Here is a 24,548-nt window from a genome sequence, read left to right as displayed (position 1 = left end):
TGTCACCCAGGCTGGAGTGCAGTGGCACGATCTCGGCTCACTGCAACCTCTGCCTCCCGGATTCAAGCAATTTTCTTGACTCAGCCTCCTGAATAGGTGGGATTACAGGTGCACGCCACCGCGCCCGGTGAAGTTTTTTTTTTTAGTAGAGATGGGATTTGGCCATGTTGGCCAGGCTGGTCTCAGACTCCTGACCTCAGGTGATTTCCCCCACCACAGCCTCCCCAAGTGATGGGATGACAAGCGTGAGCCGCTGCACCTGCCACTACTCTGGCTCTGATGGTCCTGATCAGCTCCCAGATGTCTCAGGTTACACGCAATCACTAGTCTATCACTGAGACTTTAATTGCAGCTACCCATGGAATTTTGAGCACTTTATTTTTCCCATAATTACTTATGGAAAATATAGCAGAGCACATCTGCCTTCTGGGCAGTGTCCACTATTTTATTAAAATGTAATCCAAATTCTAGTTTCACTATTATAGTATCAGTGTCCAAAGGAGTAAGTCAGCATGCATGCTCCCAGGACAATCCCACACTGCTCTGCGCTGGTGCCTCATGCACCTGGTGGCACTTCCACCTGCTGTCGGCCTCTAGGAGGCAGGCCAAGCTGTGGTCATTTTGGCCAAAGGCGGATGAATACCATTGTGTGGCCATGGCCACCAGGGAATCACTTCCCAAGTGAGACATTTGACAGTTAAGTCACACAGGCTACCAGCCTCGGGGTTCAACGGTCAAAGTGTCAAGAGTTTTAGGATTCTCCCCCTTGGTTTTACTGGTGTGTATCTGGGGAATGCTGGAGGCTGGATGGCTACTACACCTTCTTCCCAGACCCCCTGCTCCAATGTCAAAGCACAAGATTGACTGAGGCCCTAAAAGTGAAGTTTTAATAGTACTATTAGGTTGACTTTCACTAAGTTTCCAATTGTACAACCACAAGAGCAAAACCTTGGGGCTCCCCAAGTCAGAACACGGGCTTTAGGATTAGCCTGGGCTAGGATCAGAGTCCTGGCCCCACACACAAGAGCCAGAGACCTGGGCACAGTCCCAGCCTTTCCAGGATGCTGAGCCTTCTCTAGAGGAAAATGAGGTCAAGGTCACACTGTTGATATTAAATAAGATCCACAAGTAAAGAACCTAATATGATGCTTGGTACTCAGCAACCAAGTTTGTGTTCTTACACTGGCTTGGAGATGTATTAAAACCGAGATTAAGCAGGACCCAATAAGGCGGCATTCATTCACACGGCAGGCATTTCTTAAGGGCCTGCCACATGCAGAGACCTAGGCTGGGTGAGAGTGAAAAGGCAGAGAGCACAGCAGGTGAGGGCCCAGCTTCCTGAGCCCCAGTGCTAGTGGGGGCCACTGACACTGCCTGGCTCACAATACAAGACGGACATAATGAACACAAATCGAGCCAATACCAAGGTTCGGACAAATAAATGTCTAAGACTCATGTCTAAACATGTAACTGATTCATCAGCGGTTTTGCCCAATCCAAAACAATATGGTCCATAGGTTTTAATTTAAATAAAATCCACCCAGGCATCAGTGAGAAGCAAAAATTAAACACACACACAAAGGACTGTGCATTCTGTCCAATCTGCAGAGACAGAGCTTAGAAATAAATGCTCGTTAATTTCTCTAAACCTCAACTTCTGAGGATGCTTTAAAAAAACCATTTCCACAAGTAAAATGTTATTCATCTTCTCACACAGACAAGTTAAAACAAAGTTTTGGTAGGTATGGGTTTAGCCAAAAGAGGGAATTCTGGGCCCCCACGTCCCTCTGTAGGACTGCACCACACAGAAGCCAGTCACCAGCCAGCCGGCTGATGTTCCGCGAGGGGAGACCCTACCTGGGATGAGGCTAAGCTGGCCTGTCAAGATAAGAACAACAATCAAAACCCCAACTAGAGAGCGAAGATACCAACCGTTTAAACTCGAGGCCTTCATGAGCATAAAAACCACATCATCAACTCCCCAGGCAGGTCCTAGGCCCCAGAAAGAGCAGGAAGGCAGCCCTGTCTTTCCACAACTCAGAGTGCAGGCAGGGAGGCAGAAGTGAAAAGAATGGCTGCCAGTATTAATCACTTAATTTGAAGACTGTGGGCTCATCACCGCACCTATTACACTGTGGACACGCTGCAGAGTGCTCGGGACATGTGGGGAAGTGAATTCAATCTGAGGGAGGAGGTGTACATGCAAACTGAGCAGATGCAATACAGCGAGAGATCACTGAGCATGGTTTTCACCCAGCTGACAAACCCCCAGAGCCCCAAGGACCCCAGTGCCAGAACAGTATGTTGTCCCCTCCAAGGCTGCCTGAAATAAATCCCACAAAATACCAACAGACACCCCAGTACAACAAACACCCTCACAGCAAGAACCACCTGCCCCTTCCACACTCACTTCCCAGTCAAGCCTTGCCTTCCTAGGACTTGGATCCGTGAAGCTCAGGCACCTCCCCGATGCTCTGAGCCCCATCTTCCACGCTCCCTCTACTCAAGGGCTCCTGCACTGAGCTGTCAGGTAACTGGAGTGCACAGCACTAAACGCAGGCCTCCCTCCTGAAGGATACAGTCTCCTGGTGTCTCAAAAGACACAGATTCATGGCAATGGTTGCCTTTCTTTCCAACAGGGCAAAAAGGAGAGAAGACACAGGGCCTGGGGTGGACTCCCCAGGATCATGCAGGCCACTTACCGTGGGTGATATTTAACTCGTTGCCAATGGCTAAGCTCCAGACTTTGCCTCTCACACTTGGAGGGATTCCCTGCCACCATAAATCTCGAACTTTTCTAGAGCACCACCTGGACAAAAATGGAAGCAAGAGTTTGAGTTTGTTCTACACAGACATTTGTCTACCTGCGTGCCTAGCCCCCAACCACCAAGAGCTGGGATGCACCGTTGTTAGCAGGCACAGCCCCTGCCCTCAGAAAGCTTAGACTTTAGGACTCTGTAAAGATCAAATCAACAATCTCCTTCTGCTGGGCAGCTGCCGTGGCAGGTATGAAAGAGCACAGCACAGCATGGGACACCACAAACTGGAGGCCCAGGCACACCCTGGAGCCAAGTTCTGAATGACCTGAGCACATGAAGGATGGGAAGGACTTTCTGAGCAGAAAACACAGGAAAAAGCAATGGCCTGGCCTCCTACAGGAACAGCACATAGCTGAGAGTGGGTGAGGAGTGCCAGGCGGCACTGCGGCAGCACTGGAGACAGAAGCAGACCCCAGCAGAGTCAGCAGACGGCTGCCGCACCGCCCATACAGGCCCAGCGCCCAGATGTGAGCTGGCACGCTCTAACTGCAGAGAAGAACTGCTGACTCAGAACATTCTGGACTGTACAGAGTCCTTCAGCTCTGCTGGGACAAGGAACACACACTGCCAACAGCCGGGGCAAACCAGGCCCACGTGGTGCCTCTGAACGCAGCATCGTGGGGGGCACAGGCGTGAAGCTGCAGAAAGCAGGCTGCATCCTAACTCCATTCTTACCTGCGGAATCTGGACAAATCATCTGTCCTCTCTAAACCTACACCATCCTCTCGAAAGTCAAGAGGATGAAACCTACACCCAAGGGCTACTGTGAGGATGAAGTGAGATAAAGTACAAAAGCACCCAGAACAGCACCAGGCAGCGTCGGTGTGCCGTCAACGGGAGCTGCTGCGGGTCTGTATGCAATGCATGCAGACCACATCCAACCCAGAGCCCTGTAGGATGGACCAGAGTGGTCTCCCTCGGTGGGAGCAGTAAGCATTCTGAGAACCTCTGTTCTTGTTACTAGACCCCCTGTGAGAACAGGTATAAAGTGTTTCCTGACAGCATCAACCCTTTTGAGGACACTGCCTTAAAAAGCATGCTCTGAGCATATTTTCCTAGTGGAGACCCTGAGAAGGGCCGTGTGACCCCTGCAGTGCTGACATGTGGGACGAGCAGAAGAGAAGCCAGCATCCAAGCTCCCCAAATGCCTCTGTGCGCAGCCCTGGGACTTCCGCCTGCACACCGGCCCCCACCGTTCTGAACACAAGAATAAAAACAAGACCCACAGCTGCCCCTCAGATGTAAAGAGGGCAGCAGCTGCCAGACTCTGCCAGGTGCACTCTACTGGACACTGGGGTCACTATCCTCAAAGAGAGGAAGACAGAGGCCTAAACAGACAGCTGTGCGCACAGAGAACCACAGGGCCCTAGAGCCAGGGTAGGTGCAGCAAAGTCTTCCCTGAGCTTTGGAGAGCACACAGGAGTTAGCTGGCTGAGGAGGTACAGGATAAGAGCATTCTGGGCACGGGGCCTGGAACATGCGAGGCCCCAGGTTTAAAAGCAGCAACACCTATGGGGGGCTCCCTAGGGAGAGGGCTCTATCCAAGCGGGGGAGAGGGCTCTATCCAAGCGGAGGAGAGGCATCCGAGGGTGAGGCTGCAGAGGAAGGAAGGCCACCTCACTAAGGGTGTTGCCCGCTAAGCTAAGGGTTCAAACTGTGTACTGAGAGTCACAGGAAGTTACTGAAATTCTAGGTTAAGGGAGGTGACACCAACTCATATTTTAGAAGCTGGCTCAGGAGATGAGAAGAAGGTGAACTGGAAGGGAGGAGAAGAGATTATCACAGTCTCCAAGCAAGGGATGGCGCAGGCTGAGCCAGGGTAGAGGGGAGGAAGATGACGCAACTTCAACTCGCTGCATCCAGGCTGTCACTGCTGGCTATGACGACTACGGCTGTGGCCCACAGAGTCTAGACAGAAATGCTCTGCAGTTCAGCCGCACCCAGAGCCATGTCTTACATTGTTTCCCAGTTGGGTAAGATCTCATTATTCCAGGTGAGCACAGCGTTTCCAATGCTTTCCTCGACTCTACATCTTTCTTCCAGCTGCTTCTTCCTCCGCTGGGCTTCTTTCAGCTCTAGAAATCACAATTTAGAAAAACAACGATCTACTAACTGATATGGACCATTTCCAGGCAAGGTGATTTTCCTGTCACACTGCAAACACACCAGGAAAACGGCCCAGAAGCAGAGCGAGCATCAGCTCCAGTGCTCACTTTGCACCAGATGGACTCCAGAAGGGTCAGGCGTTATCCACCCTTTAGTAAGCTTGCAAAGTGTAACATCTACACAGGAAAGTACACAAAGAAGAATATGATTCAGTCGACCAGGCGTGGTGGCTCACGCCTGTAATCCCAGCACTTTGGGAAGCCAAGAAGGGCGGGTCACCTGAGGTCAGGAGTTCGAGACCAGCCTGGCCAAAGTGGTGAAATCCCATCTCTACTAAAAATGCAAACATTAGCTGGGTGTGATGGCAGGGGCCTGTAGTCCCAGCTACTTGGGAGGCTGAGGTAAGAGAACTGCTTGAACCCAGGTGACAGAGGTTGCAGTGAGCCGAGATAGCACCATTGCACTTCAGCCTGGGCAACAGAGCGAGACTCTGCCTCAAAAAAAAAAAAAGAAAAAAAAGAACATCATTCAGTTACTACAAAACAGAAAAATCCCTGAAACTACCACCCTGATCAAAACAACCGAACATTACTAGAAGCCCCTCCTGTGCTCCTAGCCCTATCCCCTTCCAGATGCAGGCTCCATGCTGACTCTAACAGCTCGAACATCACTGGTTTTTTTTTTTTTTTGATGTCTTGTTCTGCCACCCAGGGTGCGGTGCAGTGACACAATCTTGGCTCACTGAAACCTCCGCCTCCCGGGTTCAAGTGATTCTCCTGCCTCAGCCTCCTGAGTGGCTGGGATTACAGGCACCCACCACCATGCCAAGGGAATTTTTGTATTTTTAGTACAGATGGGGTTTTACCATGTTGGTCAGGCTGGTCTCAAACCCCTGACCGCCTGCCTTGGTCTCCCAAAGTACTGGGATTACAGGTGTGAGCCACCATGCCCAGCCTTGAGCATTACTCTTAATCTACAAAGAGCAACTCTGAGAAATACCATGCATTTAATTTACATATACTCTTTTTGTGTGTGGTCAAATTTACCATTTTAACTATACAGCTCAGTGGCATTAAGAACATTCCTACTGCACAACCACACCACCGTCCATCACCAGAACTTTCTCACTGGCCCAAATGAAACTGTCCCCATCAAACACTAACTCCCCACTCCCTGTCTCCCCAGCCCCTGGCACCCACCATTCGACTCTCTGTGAGTTGGACTGCTCTAGGGGCCTCACAGAGGTGGATCACACATCATTTGTCCTGTTTGGACTGACTGGTTTCACTTAGGGTATCTTCAAGATTCCTTCATGTGGCCGCATGTGCCAGAATTTCCTTCCTTTTTAAGGCCAAATATTATTCCACTGTACATATACACCACATTGTTATATATTTTTATGTATTTATTTATTTTTTCAGACAGAGTCTCGCTCTGTTGCCCAGGCTGGAGTGCAGTGGCATGATCTTGGCTCACTGCAACCTCCACTTCCTGGGTTCAAGAGATTCTCCCGCCTCAGCCGCCTGAGTAGTTGGGACTACAGGCATACCCCACCACACCTGGCTAATTTTTTATCTTTAGTAGAGACAGGGTTTCTCCATGTTGATCAGGCTGGTCTCGAACTCCCGACCTCAGGTGATCCACCCTCCTTGGCCTCCCAAAGTGCCATGATTACAGGAGTGAGCCACTGTGCCTGGTCTTTTTTATTTTTATTTTTAGAAAGGCAGACTGCCACATGCAGTGCCTCATTTGGATGTGTCTGGAGTCTCGGAAGCCTGACAGACTGTACATTCTCCTACGAATGGAGCCTGTTTGGAGGCTCCAGCAGCAGAGTGCAGCTACTCATATACCCTGACTGAAGACTGGTCCTCTATCGGGGATGGTCATTCTCTTTGACCAAACACACAGTTCAGGAGGGACGCACATGGAGTGCCAGTGGGGAAGGGGACACCGGGCTAGCTAGCAGATCAGCCAAATCAACCCTGGTGATCAGTGGAGTGACAGATACGACAGCCAAACTGCCCTCACATCCATGTTATATATTTTTAAAATCTCCTAGAAAAAGAGTTTAAGTGTTGCAAGGAATTTTATCAAAACATCTTCTTGGAAATTTAAAAAACAACCCAGAGAGGGAAAGAAATGTACATATCATTGATGGCTGAAACTTTCTGTAGTCTGGTATTTCTATCTTACACAGTCACCTTTCTCACGTCAGTTCAAAGTGCTTTTCTCTTGAATAAAGCTACCAGGAATGGATAGTAACCTTCCACGAGAGACAAAGGCGCCCTGCTCCAAAGCCTGGGGCTTTACAGCCCACCCAGGACAGCCTCTGGGGGCTTCTGGGATGAGAGAGGCCTCCTTGGGAGGCTCCCAGCAAATCCTGCGGTCTCACTGCTTCTCCTCTCTGCCTCAACGTTCCCGAGTCCCTGCGGCCCGCCCATGCCACCCTGCGGCCCTGTTTTCACTTGTGGGGGCCTTCCACTTGCATTTTTTTTTTTTTTTGGAAGACTACAAATTTCAATGACTGAAGTTCAGGTTCTATGACTCTAAATAGTAAAAAGAAAATAACCAGAAAGACACAAATCCTGTGCTGCCTGATCTAACCCAGCAAGTGTGAACCCCATTACCTCGCTTTTTGGCCTGAACCACCATTTCTTCATACTGCTGTCTGTGCTTCTGAGCTTCTTCAGCTGGTTTTGCTGGGAGATTTCTTGATAGGAAAGAAACGAGTTTTCACCATTATAAATACCACATGAAAGTCTTTGAGAAAAAAACCTGAAACATAATTTCCTAAAACATAGAAAGCTCAAACACTAAAAACTCATTTTTTTAAGATTACACAGTTCTTTCACAAGCTTTTATAATACTTTCTTACAAAAACAAGTTCACTACAAAACAAATGAATGGGCTAGGCACGGTGGCTCATGCCTGCGATCCCAGCACTTTGGGAGGCCGAGGCGGGCGTATCACGAGGTCAGGAGATCAAGACCATCCTGACCAACACAGTGAAACCCTGTCTCTACTAAAAAATACAAAAATTAGCCAGGCATGGTGGCAAGTGCCTTTGGTCCCAGCTACTCGGGAGGCTGAGGCAGGAGAATCGCTTGAACCCAGAAGGCAGAGGTTGCAGTGAGCCAAGATCACGCCACTGCACTCCAGCCTGGGCAACAGAGTGAGACTCCGTCTCAAAAGAAAAAGAAAAAAAGAAAAAAAAATGAATGATAAAGATTAGCAGGAAGAAAGTAACAACTATCCACAACTGCAACAGTAATAAACAATCTTTTGGTATATTTTCACCCCACACTCCAAAGAACCTTTGATTTGACTGCAATACCCTAATAACTGTCAACACTTAATTCTTGAAAGCAGGGCGCTCTAACAGCATTTGTTACATGTATGTATGACAACGTGTCCTGACCAGATTTTTAAAGTGAACAGATTTTGTACTAGCTACATGGTTCATTTGTCTTGTTATGTATACACAGATGTGCACCTTAGTTCTAAGCACCTTGGTATACCTTCAAAACCCATTTAAAAAATGCAATTCGTGCTCTCTTTCAGAAGTGTGCTTGTGACTGTACTGGCACTAGGGTAAAGGCAGGGCAGGAGTGTCTGGCTGCCTGTGTCCCTCACACAACAGGATCCACATTCACTGGGACATTTTAAACAACCACCACTTGCTACAGGAGAGTCGGCCAGTTCACCTTTCAGAGCATGAAAACGATTGGTCTTCAAAGGGCAGAGTCTTTTCCTGATGGCCTCTAACTTTCCAGTCCTCCATTTCTTTCCCCAACACAAATTTTCAAGGATAAGAATTAACAGTAGAAGACACCCTGCTTCTTTTTTTTTTTTTTTTTGAGATGGAGTTTTGCTCTTGCTGCCTAGGCTGGAGTGGATCTCGGTTCACCACAACCTCTGCCTCCCAGTTCAAGTGATTCTCCTGCCTCAGCCTCCCGAGTAGCTGGGATTACAGGCGCCCGCCACCACACCTGGCTATTTTTTATATTTTTGGTAGAGACAGGGCTTCACCATGTTGGCCAGGCTGGTCTCGAACTCTAGACCTCAAGTGATCCACCCGCCTCGGCCTCCCAAAGTGCTAGGATTACAGGTGTAAGTCACTGCGCCCAGCCGACAACTTATTTTTAAATGCTAAAGTAAAAAAGAAAAATCACCTGAATGGAAAATCCTGGTCAAAACTTCTATGCTACAGGACAGTTTTCCAAACTGGTCATTTACTATCATTACAGAACACATGTTAATATAGGGAATAAGAAGTACTTCTGGCTTATTCTTCTTCCCTTTCTGACCCTAGTTCTTCTCTAACAAAAAGGTGCTTAGCAAGTTGTACTTATTTCCTAAAGCAAACACTCTACAGAGATTCCTCTTAAACTCACGCTGGTCTGTCCTCGAGGATGAGTGCGGTGGTGGAAAGTGGTTCAAAGTCAAGATTCTTCCTCACATTCTGCTTTGGAGAGGGTGGCTTGCTAGGTCTTCCAGCCTTGTCTTCATATTCCTAGGACAAAGAAACCAGGATGACTCCAGGTCCATTCAGATAGAATAAAGTCCTCAGAACGCAAGAAAGTTGTTCTGTCATGAAACTCTTTTAAGCCAATTTCGAGGACAATTCACCAAAAATCTTTCCTGCTATTCAGAAGGAAAAGCCGCTGACTGAAGGGGTCTTTTTGGAGATGGAGTCCCGCTCTGTCACCCAGGCTGGAGTGCAGTGGCGTGATCTTGGCTCACTGCAACCTCCACCTCCTTGGTTCAAGCGATTCTCCTGCTTCGGCCTCCCAAGTAGCTGGGACCAGAGGTGCCCACCACAATGGCTGGCTAATTTTTTGTACTTTTAGTATAGATGGGTTTTCACCATGTTGGCCAGGCTAGTCTTGAACTCCTGACCTCAGGTGATCCACCTGCTTTAGCCTCCCAAATTGATGGGATTACAGGCGCGAGCCACTGCGCCCAACCTAAAGGGGTCTTAGAGTTCCAAAGTTGAGACCACTGCTTTATGATATGACTGTGCGCTTCCCTCGCTGGTGGGGAAATAATAAAGGATCTCATCATCAAACGCTGCCTCAGGTCTCCTGTCTCCTGGGTAAGAGGCATGTTTTCTGTCTTCTGGACACTGTACATTTTAACTGATTATTATCATGGCCACTGGGAAGCCACCACTGCAAATTGTTATTTTAAATAGTTTTGCCATGCCCTGGAAATCTAAGAGCAGCCTCCACACCACTGGGTCACCGGTTCACCCACGCACTGCAACCACAAGAGCTCAGTCACACCTGGTGACCCACATTCCAAACGCCCAGCCAGAAGAACTCAGGAGAGCCGAACAAGTTGGTGCTTCCGAAATAACGTGTGGGTACTTCGCTCTGTGCAAAATCAAAACCACAATCATTTAAGATGATTACAGAAAACTAACAAGATATTACAGACAAGGCTCTCAGGACTGCCCCTGAAGGGAAGATAATCTCATTGAGAAGACAGGACAAAGAAAGGTAGCATTAACCTAAGATTTCATGTTTGTCATGAGGTAGTAAGAAATTGCTAAATGAATTTCAGGCACACTAGCTGTCAAGAGGGGTGTTACCGGTGAAATTATGCGGCAAGCAATTATTCTCTTAGCCAGAAAGGCCTCTAAAAAGTAGAAAGAAATAGATTATTTCCTCAAAATACACAGGCTATGAGAAGGATGTGCACCAAGCAGCAGTTGGGAGGGACGGTCTCTGTATACCTGGATGTACATGGTCACATGTCTTAACACTGTCTACTGTGGCTTAACATGGTTTCATTACAATTCTAAAATTACTTCCACTTACCAGAAACTGAAATGACGGACTCATTCCTTGCTGGATTCAAGCATCTGAGCGTCTACATTGTACGGGGTACACAGCCATGACCTAACACGGCGCTGGCCCTCATGAAGCTTCAAGTCTAGCACCTGAATGTCAAAGTCACCAATTTCATAGGAAATCAGCCAAAAGCTGTGTGTTAAGATTCTGAGGCATGCTGCATTTTAACAAGAATTAGTAACACATACCCCATGAGGTGCTACTTATCTGCTAAGCCTGGTCTGGTGAACTGTATACCAAGGCCAGAGATGTTGGGCCCAAAATCAGCCGTGGCAGGATGTGGATGCCCATTTCAGTCGGCTTCTGTGTGCTCTGTGCGTGTGGACTCATTTTGTCTTCAGAGCAATCTGCTTGGTAAGTGTCACCCATTTTACAGACAGCGTAACTGAGGTTCAAAGTGAAGTGACTTGCCTGAAGCATACAGCCAGCAAGGCTGGGCCTGCAGGACTCCTCCCAGTCTGCCGCCTTGAGCAGGCCCAACATCATCTGTGAATACACTCAAACCCACAAGTGTGCAGTTTTAGAGGGGAAAGCCTGAGTCCTACACAGCTTAGGTGTGGCCTCTGCAGCCAAACAGCTCTGGAAGCAAATTCAGATCCACCAACCACCAGCTATGACCTCGGGCAAGGTACTCACTTCAAATCCCCAAGCCTTCTTTCCACATCTGCAAGATGGGAAGCCCCACCTGCCCCACCCCATGAGGGCAGCTGGAAGGAATGAGGCGACGTCACAGCCTCTAGTGCACAGGGACTGCTGAAGAAGGGCAGCCCTTGTTACTCTGCGCCACTAGCTTTCTCTCCCCTCAGACCTGAAACCACGGAAAAGGCAGAAAACCACGCTCTAGTGCCAAAGAACAATCCAGGAGCCCTGCCAAGTTGCCAACAGCACGGATACAAAAAGTAGGAGTAAAAGGAAGTAAAAGCCTTGAGTCATGACCAGAAACGTCAGATCGCTTCAGTCAGAGCTTCTTACTATTACCAACAGCAACAAACAGCGGCAGCGGCTGACGCTAACAAGCCCAGCACTTCCGAGTGCTTTACACGCGCACGCTGGTTTAACTCCATCTCCCTCCACGCCAGCCCCCTAAAGGGGCTACCCCACCCCCAGACCACGCTGGGCTAACTCCATCTCCCTCCACACCAGCCCCCCGAAGGGGCTACCCCACCCCCAAACCACGCTGGGCTAACTCCATCTCCCTCCACACCAGCCCCCTAAAGGGGCTACCCCACCCCAGACCAAGCCAACAAGTACTGCACAAGGACACGCTGTACCTCACCAGCGCAAAGCTGTGGCTGTGGTCAGATGGCCCAACAAAGGTTCAAGAAAAAAAAGCAGGGATGCAGTACCTGAGGCAGGCACGGTTTTCTGCCTTTTCCAGTGGTTTCAGGTCTGAGGAGAAGAAAAAGCAAGTGCCACAGACCAACAAAGGCTGCCGTTTCTCCAGCACTCCCTGTGCACCAAAGGGACGAGGGGACCCAGAGGTGTCCATGACTCGCCCGGCGGGCAAGCGAGGAAGCTGGGTCACAGGCCACGCGCTGGGGTTCCGCAGCCACATTCCTCATCACAGAATTCACACAAGCCTCTCGTAGGCATGCATCAGAAATAATCCGTCATTCAGATTCAATCTCAGTAGTTTTCACAACCATGACCGAAACCTCAAATACTGAACTAAGTGCACAGATTAGCAAAGATATAGGGTCAGATGCTTACGTTTTAATCACAGACCAAGATGTGATTAAAATAACAAAGTGATAGAGGGGGCCTGGCCTGCTCATACTTGAAATCCCAGGCAAAGCCCTTTCCAAAACGTCAGGCAGCCTTTTAGAAGAGAAACGGCGTTGGAAATGGTGACAGGTCCTGCTCTAGACCCGGTTCTCCCAGGGCAACCTGGAAGTGACAACAGTAAGCTCACTGTCCAGACCAGACAAATCAACTTTAGAAACAAGAAAGAGGACTGTTCACTCCCAGGATCCCGGAGGGGAAGAAACAGCACCTGGAGAAAGAACACTCAGTTGTGGATTATCAGCCCCTAGGGTCAGGCTAGCAAGGGCTAAGGCTCTAGAAATAAAACCAGAGTTCTAGGTACTGGCTTGGGTGAGTCGTCTTGTCTCTCAGCCTGTTCTCGGCTATAAAACAGCAGCAACTGTACAGACCACTGTGGTGGTCAAATGAGAGAACACATGTAAAATGGCTCGCCACTCACTCCCTCAAGTGCCAAGCCCTTTCTGGGTGCCAGGCAAGTACTGGTGTGGTCCACCTCGGTCCAACTTATCATTCCCAAGCTCCGTCTCCGCATGGGACCAAGTTTTGAAGTCTCTTGGTTTAAACCAAGTAATAATGCCCGTCTTCCTACGCTCGTCAGAAGCCCTGCAGCCTAACGGGTAAAATAAACTGCCCAATTAAGTGACAGCTGCCACCCTGGACAACCCTAGAGGGAATTTATTTATTTATTTATTTTTGAGGAGTCTCATTCTGTCACCCAGGCTGAAGTGCAGTGGCGCAACCTTGGCTTACTGCAACCTCTGCCTCCCGGGTTCAAGTGATTGTCCTGCCTCAGCCCCCTGAGTAGCTGGGATTACAGGCGTGCACCACCAGGGCCAGCTAATTTTTGTATTTTTAGTAGAGACGGGGTGTCACCATGTTGGCCAGGCTGGTCTTGTACTCCTGATCTCAAGGGATCCACCCACCTCAGCCTCCCAAAGTGCTGGGATTACAGGTGTGAGCCACCGCACCCAGCCCCCAGAAGTAATTTAGAATAAGGTTCTTCAAAGTTCTATCAGCAGATCAGTTTGATTGGTCATAACAGCATTTAAAAAAAAAATAAAACAATAAAAACCATGGTACCTAAAGACAGTTTGCTTCAGCTTTACACCTAGTTATGTCAGCACAATGAGTCTCAATTTAAAGTGTCTAACTGGGGACAATTTCAAAAAAGTTTGCAGGCCGCCAGTTTAGAAACACAGTTGCTCAAAGTCCCTGCTCTGGGTAGCTTATAAGGAACCATGCTGGGAAAGACGAGACCATACCAACATGGCAGGCGCACCTCACTAGCAGCCAACTTGTGGGGTGTGGTCTGATAACCCAGCTAAGGTTGAAGAAAAAAAGCACGGAGGCAGGGTGCCTGAGCAGAGCCCCAGTGCCATGCAGAGGCCATGTGCAAGAGACTCAGCAAGCAGGACAAGAGGGAAGGGGCCATGTGGAAAAGAGGAAGCTAATCTGTGAAGGGACCAAGCGGGCCTGGCACTTTAGGAGGCCCTCAACCTCCAACCCAGCAGGGCTCACTCCACAGGGGCAATACGATGCAGGCAAAGGCTCCCACACAGGTGAGACTGTGAGGCATACCAGGAGGGGTGAGCCACACACTGTGGGAGGAAGGGCAGGATGCCTGAGGCCAGGGGGACACGGGAAGCTTCCACAACGGGGCCACTAGAGTGGACAGACAAGTAAGATGTGGGCTAGAGGCCGAGAGGAACAGGCACTCTGATGTGAGAAGCAGTGGCCAGAAGACGCCCAAAAGCAGGCTTCTTCATGTTAGCACCAGGATTTCAACCAGGAATGGTGCAGAGTCAAAGTTGTTTTGCTCCAGAAACACGCTACCCAGAGGTGTTGGGACAAGCCCCAGGAGAAAGGGGAGAGCCAGATGAGAGACTGTGAGGTATGGGGAGCCCCTCGGATGCATCCTGGGGCAGGGTCTACATTCCACGTGTGATCTGCCCAGTGCTAAAGACAAGAAGGGCACGAGACTCCTAAATTAGGTTTAACGTTAGTTTAAAAAGAAGAACGGGAAAGCCTGCTTCAAAGCACGTTTGTCTTAAGAGGGAAAAGAAAGGATCATGATTCTCAAACAATGACAAAGTATTCCTGAGCCTGCCACAGAGGTGCTGTGCCTGTGGTCCCAACTACTCAAGAGGCTGAGACAAGGATCACTTGAACCCATGAGTTCAAGGTTGCAGTAAGCCATGACCACACCAGGGCCACAGGGCAAGACCCTGTCTCAAAAAAAAAAAAAAGAAGAAGAAGAAAAAAGAAAGTATTCCTGGTAGAAAGACAAGAAGGGTCATCAATAATGCTACTTATGAACTGGAGGAACATTACAAAATACAGCCAATGATGTCAATAACCTGCTAGTAGAAGCTCCCTGACTTCCAGGAAGGTGGCCTCTGGCTCCCTGGAAATCTATTTTAGCTAGAAAAAGAAAGGGTCATCAGTCAAATCCTGTGCTTAAATCTCCTACTCCACTGTCTGCAGTATCAAGATTAACCCGTGAAAATAACCTGAGGATTTGGCAGTGCACCTGGAATAAAGCTGCCAAGGTAGGAAGGCCGGCCATCCGAGTGGTACCTATCAAAAGACTTGAACTAATGCTGTGACAGCGCGGCCGCCCACATCTGCAGAGGCTGAGGACCTGGGGAAGCACTGGGGGACAGCAGCAGGCCTGGTCTGAGCCAGCACCACCAGCAGCGTGACCTTGAGCTCCTCCTCCATCCCCAAGCCTGTTTCCTCATCTGTTACAACTGAAGATTAAATGAGAACGAGCATAAGGTGCAGAGCCAAAGCAGGTGCCCAGAAATGACAGGAGTATGAGTGTCACTATATACTATGAAATTACTCTTCAAAACATTCCACTCTAAGAGGGCTGCTTGTGGAAAAGGACACGAGACTGAAAGGGTCCACAACACGGGCTGGTCTCACACTTGGCCATTTGTAAAAGCAACTGTCTGGGAGGGGGGAGCCCAATTTAGAATCTGGGAGGGGCTCCATTTTGCCATTTTGAGGGGGAATAATGGCCTGCATAGGTCTTACAAAGGTCCCATCTTCCAAAAGGTAGCCCCGGGTAACCCCCTGAAGCCTGACCTCATGGTAAGTAAAATCGCTGAGAACACCTGAGTGGTTCCTCTGGCCAGGATTCTGTAACCAGCTGCAGTCCCCTCCTGGAAAGCGTCCTCTATGTTACTGGGAACGTTGGCATTCTGGAAAGCACTCTCAGGAGTCCTTTTCTCATAGTCATATTCCTCCCAGAGCATCGAGAACACAAAAGTTAATATGCGGACTGGTGAATGAAACATATTCAAAGGAACTAGGTTTTAACACGCCTGGTTGCTGTTGCAACCTGACCACCTCATTGGGCTCCAGAGCTCGGAGCGCAGTCTCATCTCCACACAAAGGCTCATCGGATCGCAGGCGAGGCCCTTTTGGCCTCTAAGGGGGCTGCAGGGCCTGGCCCGGCTCTGAAAACAGGGTAAGGAGGACTCAAAGGACGTGCTCGCTCGCGCTCTCGTCGTCCCAGTAAACGTGAACCCAAGAAGAAAATATGTGGAAGCACAGACACAAAGAGTGCCAGGGAGGAGAGCGCATCAGCAGTGTGCACAGCAAGCTTCGGGCTGCTGAGGACAGATGCACGTGATGCTCGCACACCCGCACAACCGCACACATGCACACTCGCACACTCCACCTGCCCGGGGCCGCAGGGCTGGCAGGCCCCGGACAGGACAGGCCCCCGGGACCGGGCAGGCCTGGGCGCAGGCGGAGGCACCGGCCCGCACCCCGACTCACCATGAACGCCGGGGCCTTAGAGGCGCGCGGCCGGAGGCTCCATGCCCAGCGAGCGGAGGGCCGGCCTCCCTCCCTCCCTCCCGGACCGCTGGCGGGCCGGCGGACGCGGCGGCTCCTCAGACTGGCGGGGCGGGGCGGGGCGGCAGGCGGCTCAATCGCGCGCAGACGCAGCGAGGCGATCCTTGCTGCCGGCTCGGCGCGTCAGGCCTGACTGGAACCTCCCACGGGGGCGGGACTGGGGCGTCCCCAGGGTATGGCCCCACCTGCCGTGAGCACCGGGAAACACGCGCGCCGACAGGTGGAGAGCGAGCTTCTGCCTTAAAGATCACCCGAGAGCTGAGAAACGTGTTGCCAAAAGAAATTACATAAAAATATTAGCACTGGTGAGCTCTGGGTGGCGGGGTGACTGTGAGCAGTTTTTACAGGCTACCGTGGCTCCTACGGTTTTTCACAAAGTCGTAACAGATGAGTTTAAAACGTCAGGGAGCACACAAAACACTTAGAGAAGCCGACCCGGCGCCCCGGGGCTGCCGGAGGGGGACGGAAGCTGGCGGGACAGCGCCCTTCAGATGGCGCCGTACGCTGTCGGGGAAACCTCCGGTTTTTAAAAACAGTCTTTAAACTTTGCCGTACACCGTAGGGGCTACGTCGGTCAAAGTTACTTCTGGTCAGCCGCGGGCCCCACGTCCCAGGGCTGAACAAGCCGGTCTGCGGCACCACGAGGCTCTCCCGTGACAGGGCCTCGCCCAAGGCTCCCCCAGCAGATCTCCTGGGATTCAGAACTACCAAATCGCCGGCAGACACGTCTCCATCAGAGGAAGCCTGTGACAACCGCCGGGATAAAATCAAAAGGGCAATGGTAAGTGATAGCAAAGACGTAGAGAAGCTGGAATTCTCCTAAATCCTTGGTAGGAGTGTAAAATGGTGCAGCTTCTATAATTCAACATCCACCTACCATACTCCCCAGGAACCCACCCAAGAGAAATACGACCAGAGAGATTTGCGTGCAAACATTCACAACAGCATTGTTCACACCAACCAGAATGTCCACCAACCGCGGGGGCATGAGCAGCAGGGAAATGGCCATGAAAAGAAAGAAACTGCTGAGACATGGGCCTACGTGGATGTACTTCAAAAACGCTGGGCCAGATGAAAGATGCCAGACAAGAAAATCCCATGATTCCATTTATGTGACACTTCTTAAAAAGGTAAATCTCTAGAGAGAAAGCAAAGTCATGTATGCCTGGGGGTGAGAATGGGATCAACTGCAAACAGGCACGAAGGAACTTTTTTGGGTGATGAAAAATAAAACTTTGGATGCTGAACATATTTTAAAACTAGATTGCAATGATAGTTGCATAACTGTATACATTTATTAAAATCGTGGAACACTTACAATGAGTGGATCTCATGGTGTATTATTTATGCCTCGAGCCATTTTTAAAAAGGAATAGGACGATAAAAGGCAAAGAGGCTGATTCTGGCTGGAAAGATTAGGGAATGCCTTAAGACAATTACCAGAATTTGAAAATAAGGCAAAAGCAGGAGTAAGGGTTATCCTTTCAATTAATTCCTGGGCCCTTTTTAGCATGGCGGCCTAAAGATTATTTAATTCTCTAGGACACTGACCCTGTGCTATTTATTACTCCATTCAAGCCCAGATACTGTGAAGTTACATATTAACTTGTAGATAATGTCCAAAAGAAAAGATAACCCCAAAGATTTATGTTTTATTGTCAGCAGTTTGTTCGTTGAAATCTAACCTAGCCATCTTACTCTAGTTCTTTTTGGGTTTTATGCATATATGTGTTTATAAACACACGCACACCCCTAATTCCTCAAATGCTTTTGGCATAAATTTTACCATCTTACTGGTCTCAAGGCATTACATAAATCTTTGACCTATGATCATTTTAATTTTTAAAAAGGTGAAAGTCATGAGAAAAAGGAGTGTTTTATATGAAGAGAATAAAGGGACATATAACTAAGGCAATACACAAACCTGACTGAATCCTGGTTCAAAAACAGCTTGATACAACTGAGGAAATGAGAACACGCTCTGGGGTATCAGATGCTACTATGGAATTCCCCATCATTCTCCTGGGTGTGGTAACAGTCATGGCTATGTAGGAGAATGTCTTTACTCTTAAGAGCTGTGTGCTGAAGTATTTAGCAGTAAGATATCCTAATACTGCAAATGGTTCAATTTTTTAAAAACAGAGGCACAATAAAGTAAATATGGCAAAATGTCAACAGCTGCTCCATCTAAGTGGGGCACATTAACACATTACATTGCCCAGGCGAGGGCAAAAGCATTCGAAAGCTCCCAGGGGCATCTCTCTTGGTCTTTCTGGGAAGCGGCATCAGTTAAGCTGCACCATCTCTTCAGTGTCCACAATAGTACACAACGGGCCACCCGCCTGCCTGCAGACACCACTGCTGAGTCCAAGGTCAGCCAGAAACCAGACTTACAACACAGACAGTCCCCTCCTTACAATCACAGGCTGCTACAGCTTCAAGTTATGTGTTTAACAAGCTTCCTAAGCACCCCGTACATATCAGAGAGAAGGTGCTCAAAGAACTCAGTCTGCAATTACATCATGTAAATGTATTTGTGTGGATGAAATTTACACATACATAATTTGTCTCAAAGAAAGGCCTGGGAGGGTGGACATGAAACCATCAGAGACTCCTGTGACAGGGGCTGTGAAGTCTCAGGGAAAAGGATTTTCCCATCTTGCATCTATCATTTGAATATTTGACAAGTGTTTTTTCATAAATTGTATTTAAAGTTTTCAAAAATAATTTCTAAGCTAATTCAGATGGCATCAAAAATCGATTTCACCAACTGCAATTTCCAACCACACTGAATTATTCCTGCAGCAAGGTTGTTTTTGGGTCTGTGGCTGGCTTTTTTCTATGCACACAAGACTGAAGGTCTAGCCATGGCAGGAGACCACAATGAGGGGTCCTGACTGTGCCGGAGCTCCCATGGGATGCACGATGCCAGCCACTGCTCCACGACCCCACATTTCCGGAGCTCCCGTGGGATGCCAGCCGCTACTCCATGACCTCACGCTTCTGGAGCTCCCACGGGATGCCAGCCACTGCTCCACAACCCCACGCTTCCGGAGCTCCTGCGGGATGCCAAGATGCCAGCCACTGCTCCATGATCCCACAGTCCATCGTACTTCACCCTCACGAGCACAGGCAATGTGAGCACTGCCTCTGCAGAGGATACTGAGGCTCAGAGAGGCAAAGCCGCGGGCTTAAGTCCACAAGACTGAGTGTAAATGACAGAACCAAGGTGCACACTCCGACCTCTTTTTTTTTTTTTTTTGAGACGGAGTCTTGCTCTGTCGCCCAGGCTGGAGTGCAGTGGCCTGATCTCAGCTCACTGCAAGTTCCACTTCCCAGGTTCACGCCATTCTCCTGCCTCAGCCTCCTGAGTAGCTGGGATTACAGGCGCCCGCCACCACGCCCGGCTAATTTTTTTTTTTTTTTTTTGTATTTTTAAGTAGAGACGGGGTTTCACCGTGTTAGCCAGGATGGTCTCGATCTCCTGCCCTCGTGATCCGCCCGCCTCAACCCCACGTTCATAGGCCCGAGACCCCTCTCACCCCAGTACTGTGAAAGGCTCCAGTGAAGAGCTGTGAAAGAACAAATGTGTTTCCTGTTCCCGAATTCCTATTCTTTCTGGGGAGACGCACCCATACGGCTAAACACAAGATCTGAAAACAAGAGTGTTTGCACCAAAGAAAGGGTGCTTTGAACACTATCCTCTCCAACTAACAGGGAAACTTACCACTTCCACATTAGGAAAAATAAGCAAACCTTAGGAAGCACTAAGCATTACATAGGAATTTCAGTCTTTATTGTTAAAAGGCACTGGGGATAAAGAATTTACACTTCTCAGAATAAATAAACTGTTACCAGGATAACAGAAGACTAAAAAGTAAAGTGCAGATTAAACAACCATGCTGCCATTTCCCCTGTAGAAACTTAAGATCGCTTCCTTCTTTCTCGCTTTTGGCATCATGTGGAAGAACCTGCTGCTTCTCTAAACCCCAACATTAATGGGGATGAATGAGGATTAGACATTTTATGAGATAATCTCCTGACAGACCTGTTCTCCACCAAAAGATCCCAGTACCATACAAACATGGTATCTACCACCTTGACAAGCCAAAACTTCCAGAGTAGGTTCAGCTTTCAACTCTGGGTCACCAGCTGTATAATGTTTCCCTCTTTGCTCTGGCCACTGGAAAGCTCAGTGTAAAATTTGTAGCACTCCTCTAGGAGTTACATGAGATTCTGTGAGTTGTGTCTTGGGGCATCCACTGACCTCTGGTTTCATCATTTCCTCAACAATTTTTTTGTCATTCTACACACTTAAATTATTTTAAAGGCCGGGCGCGGTGGCTCATGCCTGTAATCCCAGCACTCTGGGAAGCTGAGGTGGGTGGATCACTTGAGGTCAGGAGTTCAAGACCAGCCTGGCCAACATGATGAAACCCCGTCTCCACTAAAAATACAAAAATTAGCCAGAAATCGCTCGAACCCAGGAGGCGGAGGTTGCAGTGAGCCAAGATCATGCCACTGCACTCCAGTCTGGGCAACAGAACAAGACTCCATCTCAAAAAAAAAAATTATTTTCAGTAGACGTACATAGAACGAAATACAAAAGGTACAAAAGTGTATCCAGTGGGAATCAAGTCTCCCTCCTATCTCCCACATACCCAGTTTGTCTCCTCGCCAAAGAAATTCCACTATTAGCTATTTTTTAAGTATCCTTCCAAATACGGTCTCTGCATTTACAAGGATGTGTGTGTATCTTTATCCACATAGAGCACACCATACAAATGGTGACCCATCTTCTTTGTGAGGTCGGTGCAGTATTTCATGTAGGATTTCACCAATTCCCTGCCAAACATTTAGATAGCTTCCAGTCACTTGTGCTGCAATCAATACCCTTATACAACTGTCATTTCACTCATATGCGAATTCATCTGTAGGAGAAATTACCAGAAGTGAAAATGCTGGGTCAAAAGAACCCTAAATGATTCATTAACTCATGTTAGTTTACTTTTTGAATAAACATACAGTTAGCTTTTTGGTGTAGGTAGTCCTATGACTTCTAAAATGTTGCCTTTAGCCACTATTATGACAATCAAGAAATAAAACAGTTCTATCACTCCCAAAACCTCCTTTGTGTCAGCCCTCGGTAGTTACACCCTACCTGTGGCACTGTGAATCTGTTCTCCATCACTACAACTTTGTCTTTTCAAGTACGTGATACAAATGAAATCACAGCATGCAAGCTTTCGAGACTGACTTTCTACCTTCAGATAATGCTCAAGGTCACCCGAGGTGTTAGGTGTGTTTATTACTGAGTCATATTTCATTGTATGGGACGTACCACCATTCATCCATTCATTGAAAGGCATTTGGGTTGTTTCCATTTCTTGAAGATTATGAAAAGAGCTGCTATAAACACGTACAGATTTTTGTGCAAACGTAAGTTTTCATTTCTCGATGGCAAATACCTAAGAGTGGGATTGCTGGGCTAATTGTAAGTATATGTTTTACCTCTAAGAAACCTCCCAACTGGTTTTCCAGAATGGCTGTACCATTGTGCATTCCCACGAGCAAGGTACCAGCTAGAACTTCCGATACGATGTTGAACAGGAATAGTAAGAATGGACATCCTTGTCTTGTTTTCAGTGTTAAAGGAAGGCCTTCAGTCTTTCTCCATTAAGCATGTTAGCTATAGCTGTTTCCTGTAGATGCTCTTTCTCAGGTGGGGGAAGTTCTCTTCCATTTCTTCTTTGCTGAGAGTTTTTATGAGGAATGGACACTGAATTCTATCAAATGCTTTTTCTGCACCAACTGATAGGATCATGTGGTTTTCTTTAAATTGGTAGTATCGTAGCTTGCACTGATCGATTTTCAAACGCTGACCCAGCTCTGTGTTCCTGGGCTAAATGTCACTTTGTCATGGTTATAACTTTTTAATGCATTATGGGATTCAATTTGTTAATACTGTGTTGAGAATTTTTTGGTGTGTCTTCATAAGGGATATTTGCCTGTAGCTTTTTTGGTACTGTATTCATCTGGTTTTGATATCAGGGTAGTACTGGCCTTTAAAATGAGTTAGGAAGTACTCCCTCTTCTTTTGAAATTGGTGTTTTCTTTAAATGTTCAGTAAGATTCATCAGTGAAACCATCTGGTCCTTCTTTAATAAATTCCAGGATGATTCAGGTTATCTATTTCATCTTGGATGAATTTTGGTGATTTGCAATTTTCAAGAAAATGGACCGTTTCATCTAAATTATCAAATTTATGTGGCTGGTGCAGTACCTCATACCTGTAATCCCAGCACTTTAGGAAGCTGAGGCGGGTGGATCACTTGAGGCCAGGAATTCTAGACCAGCCTGGCCAACATGGCAAAACCCTGTCTCTACTAAAAATACAAAAATTAGCTGGGCGTGGTGGCAGATGCCTGGAATCCCAGCTCCTCCGGTGGCTGAGGCACGAGAAGCACCTGAACCCAGGAGGCACGGTTGCAGTGAGCTGAGATCGCACCACTGCACTCCAGCCTGAGCAACAGAAGAGTCTTTAAAAAAAAAAAAAAAAAAAAAAGACAAGTTATTTATAACATTCTATTGTCTTATTTTTGTGGAGTCTGTAATGGTATCCCCTTTTTTCATTCCTTTTGCTAATTTTATTCTCTTTGTGTCAGTTTTGCTAGAGTTTAATCAATTTTGTTGATCATTTCAAAGCACCAGCCTTCGGTTTGACTATCATTTTTCTGTTTTTAATTGTATGGATATCTCTTCTCACATTTATTATTTGCTTCCTTTTGCTTGCTTTGGGTTTATTTGCTCTGTTTATTACTTTCTTAAAGTAGAAACTTTGATTACTGATCTGAGACCTTTTTTCTTTTCTTTTCTTTTTTTTTTTTGAGACGGAGTCTCGCTCTGTCGCCCGGGGGGCTGGAGTGCAGTGGCCTCATCTCAGCTCACTGTAAGCTCCGCCTCCCGTGTTTACGCCATTCTCCTGCCGCAGCCTCCCAAGTAGCTGGGACTACAGGCGCCCACCACCTCACCTGGCTAGGTTTTTTTGTTGTTGTTTTTTTTTTTTTTGTATTTCTTTAGTAGAGACAGAGTTTCACCGTGTTAGCCAGGATGGTCTCGATCTCCTGACCTTGTGATCCACCCGTCTCGGCCTCCCAAAGTGCTGGGATTACAGGCTTGAGCCACCGCGCATGGCCGAGATCTTTTTTCTTTTCTATGTGAGCATTTTCATGCTATACATTTCGCCCTAAGGAACTGCAACCTACAAATTTTGGTCTGTTGTGTTTTCGTTTGCTTCAAAATATTTTCTGATTTTCCTTATGACCCCCTCATGGGCCCATGATTAATTTAGAAGTATGCTACTTGTTTAATGTGCAAGTTTGGGGAGACAATTATTTTTCTGTCACTGCTTTCTAGTCTAATATCACTCTGGTCAGAACATATATTGTATAATTTTAATCCTTTTGAAAGCTTTAAGCTTCTTTTATATCCCAGAATATGGTCTGTCTTGGTGAATGTTCCATGTACATTTGAAAAAACTGTGTATTCTGCTCTTGCTGGAGGGTGCTGTGTTGTATAAATTGCGAATTAGATCAGGCTGGTTGATGGTGTTCATTTCTATGTCCTGGCTGATTCTGTCTACAGTTCTATCAATTACTGTTTAGTGAGGACCGCTGACACTCCCATTATAAATGTGGACGTGCCCATTTGTTTCAGATCTGATAGATTTTGCTTCATGTATTTTGCAGCTCTGTTATGAAGTGCAAATACATTTAGAATCATTATGTCTTCATTAGGTAATGTCCCACTTTATCTCTGATAATTTTGTTCTGAAGTCTACATTTTATAATATTAATAGATGTATCTTAATTTTGATATTAATAGACCTATCTTAATTTTGATTTGTGTTTTCATGGTATATCTTTTTCTGTCTTTTCATTTTAACCTACATATTTTATATTTGAAGTGAGCTTCTTGCAGACAACATATACATAGTTGGGTCTATGGTTCTGTGTTTTTTTGAGATAGGGTCTCACTCTGTCACTCAGGCTAGCATGCAGCGGTATAATCAGTTCACTGGAACCTCAAACTCCTGGACTCAAGTGATCCTCCTGCCTCAGTCTCTTGACCAGCTAGG

At 47.6% G+C, this 24,548-nt stretch overlaps 1 protein-coding gene and 1 long non-coding RNA gene across 7 annotated transcripts in view; one reads left to right on the top strand and one right to left on the bottom strand.

Moving 5' to 3' along the window:
* TBC1D14 (TBC1 domain family member 14) overlaps window positions 1-24,548 on the bottom strand; it is a 114,012-nt gene that overhangs the window by 20,989 nt on the left and 68,475 nt on the right. For 5 of the 6 annotated variants that reach the window (XR_003309685.1, XM_026455648.2, XM_026455650.2 and 2 more), the window contains exons 4-7: window positions 9,320-9,438; window positions 7,553-7,635; window positions 4,777-4,894; window positions 2,703-2,809 (exon numbers count right to left, since the gene is read on the bottom strand). Coding sequence is in view for 5 of the 6 variants with exons in the window: in XM_026455648.2 (XP_026311433.1) it covers window positions 2,703-2,809; window positions 4,777-4,894; window positions 7,553-7,635; window positions 9,320-9,438 (427 nt within the window). In the remaining variant the exon portion in view is untranslated. Of the gene's footprint in view, window positions 1-2,702; window positions 2,810-4,776; window positions 4,895-7,552; window positions 7,636-9,319; window positions 9,439-16,333; window positions 16,517-24,548 lie in introns of those variants that run through there. The other variant, XM_026455651.2, reaches the window with a different exon arrangement.
* Window positions 16,590-17,728, top strand: LOC111539117. Its single transcript, XR_002730586.2, has 3 exons — window positions 16,590-16,716; window positions 16,974-17,192; window positions 17,301-17,728. It is a non-coding gene; the product is annotated as an uncharacterized LOC111539117 (long non-coding RNA).

Source organism: Piliocolobus tephrosceles, chromosome 3 (assembly GCF_002776525.5).
Source record: "Piliocolobus tephrosceles isolate RC106 chromosome 3, ASM277652v3, whole genome shotgun sequence".
NCBI lineage: Eukaryota > Metazoa > Chordata > Mammalia > Primates > Cercopithecidae > Piliocolobus > Piliocolobus tephrosceles.
Note: the sequence above shows the minus strand (reverse complement) of the source record. Positions and strands in the feature narration are given on the sequence as shown.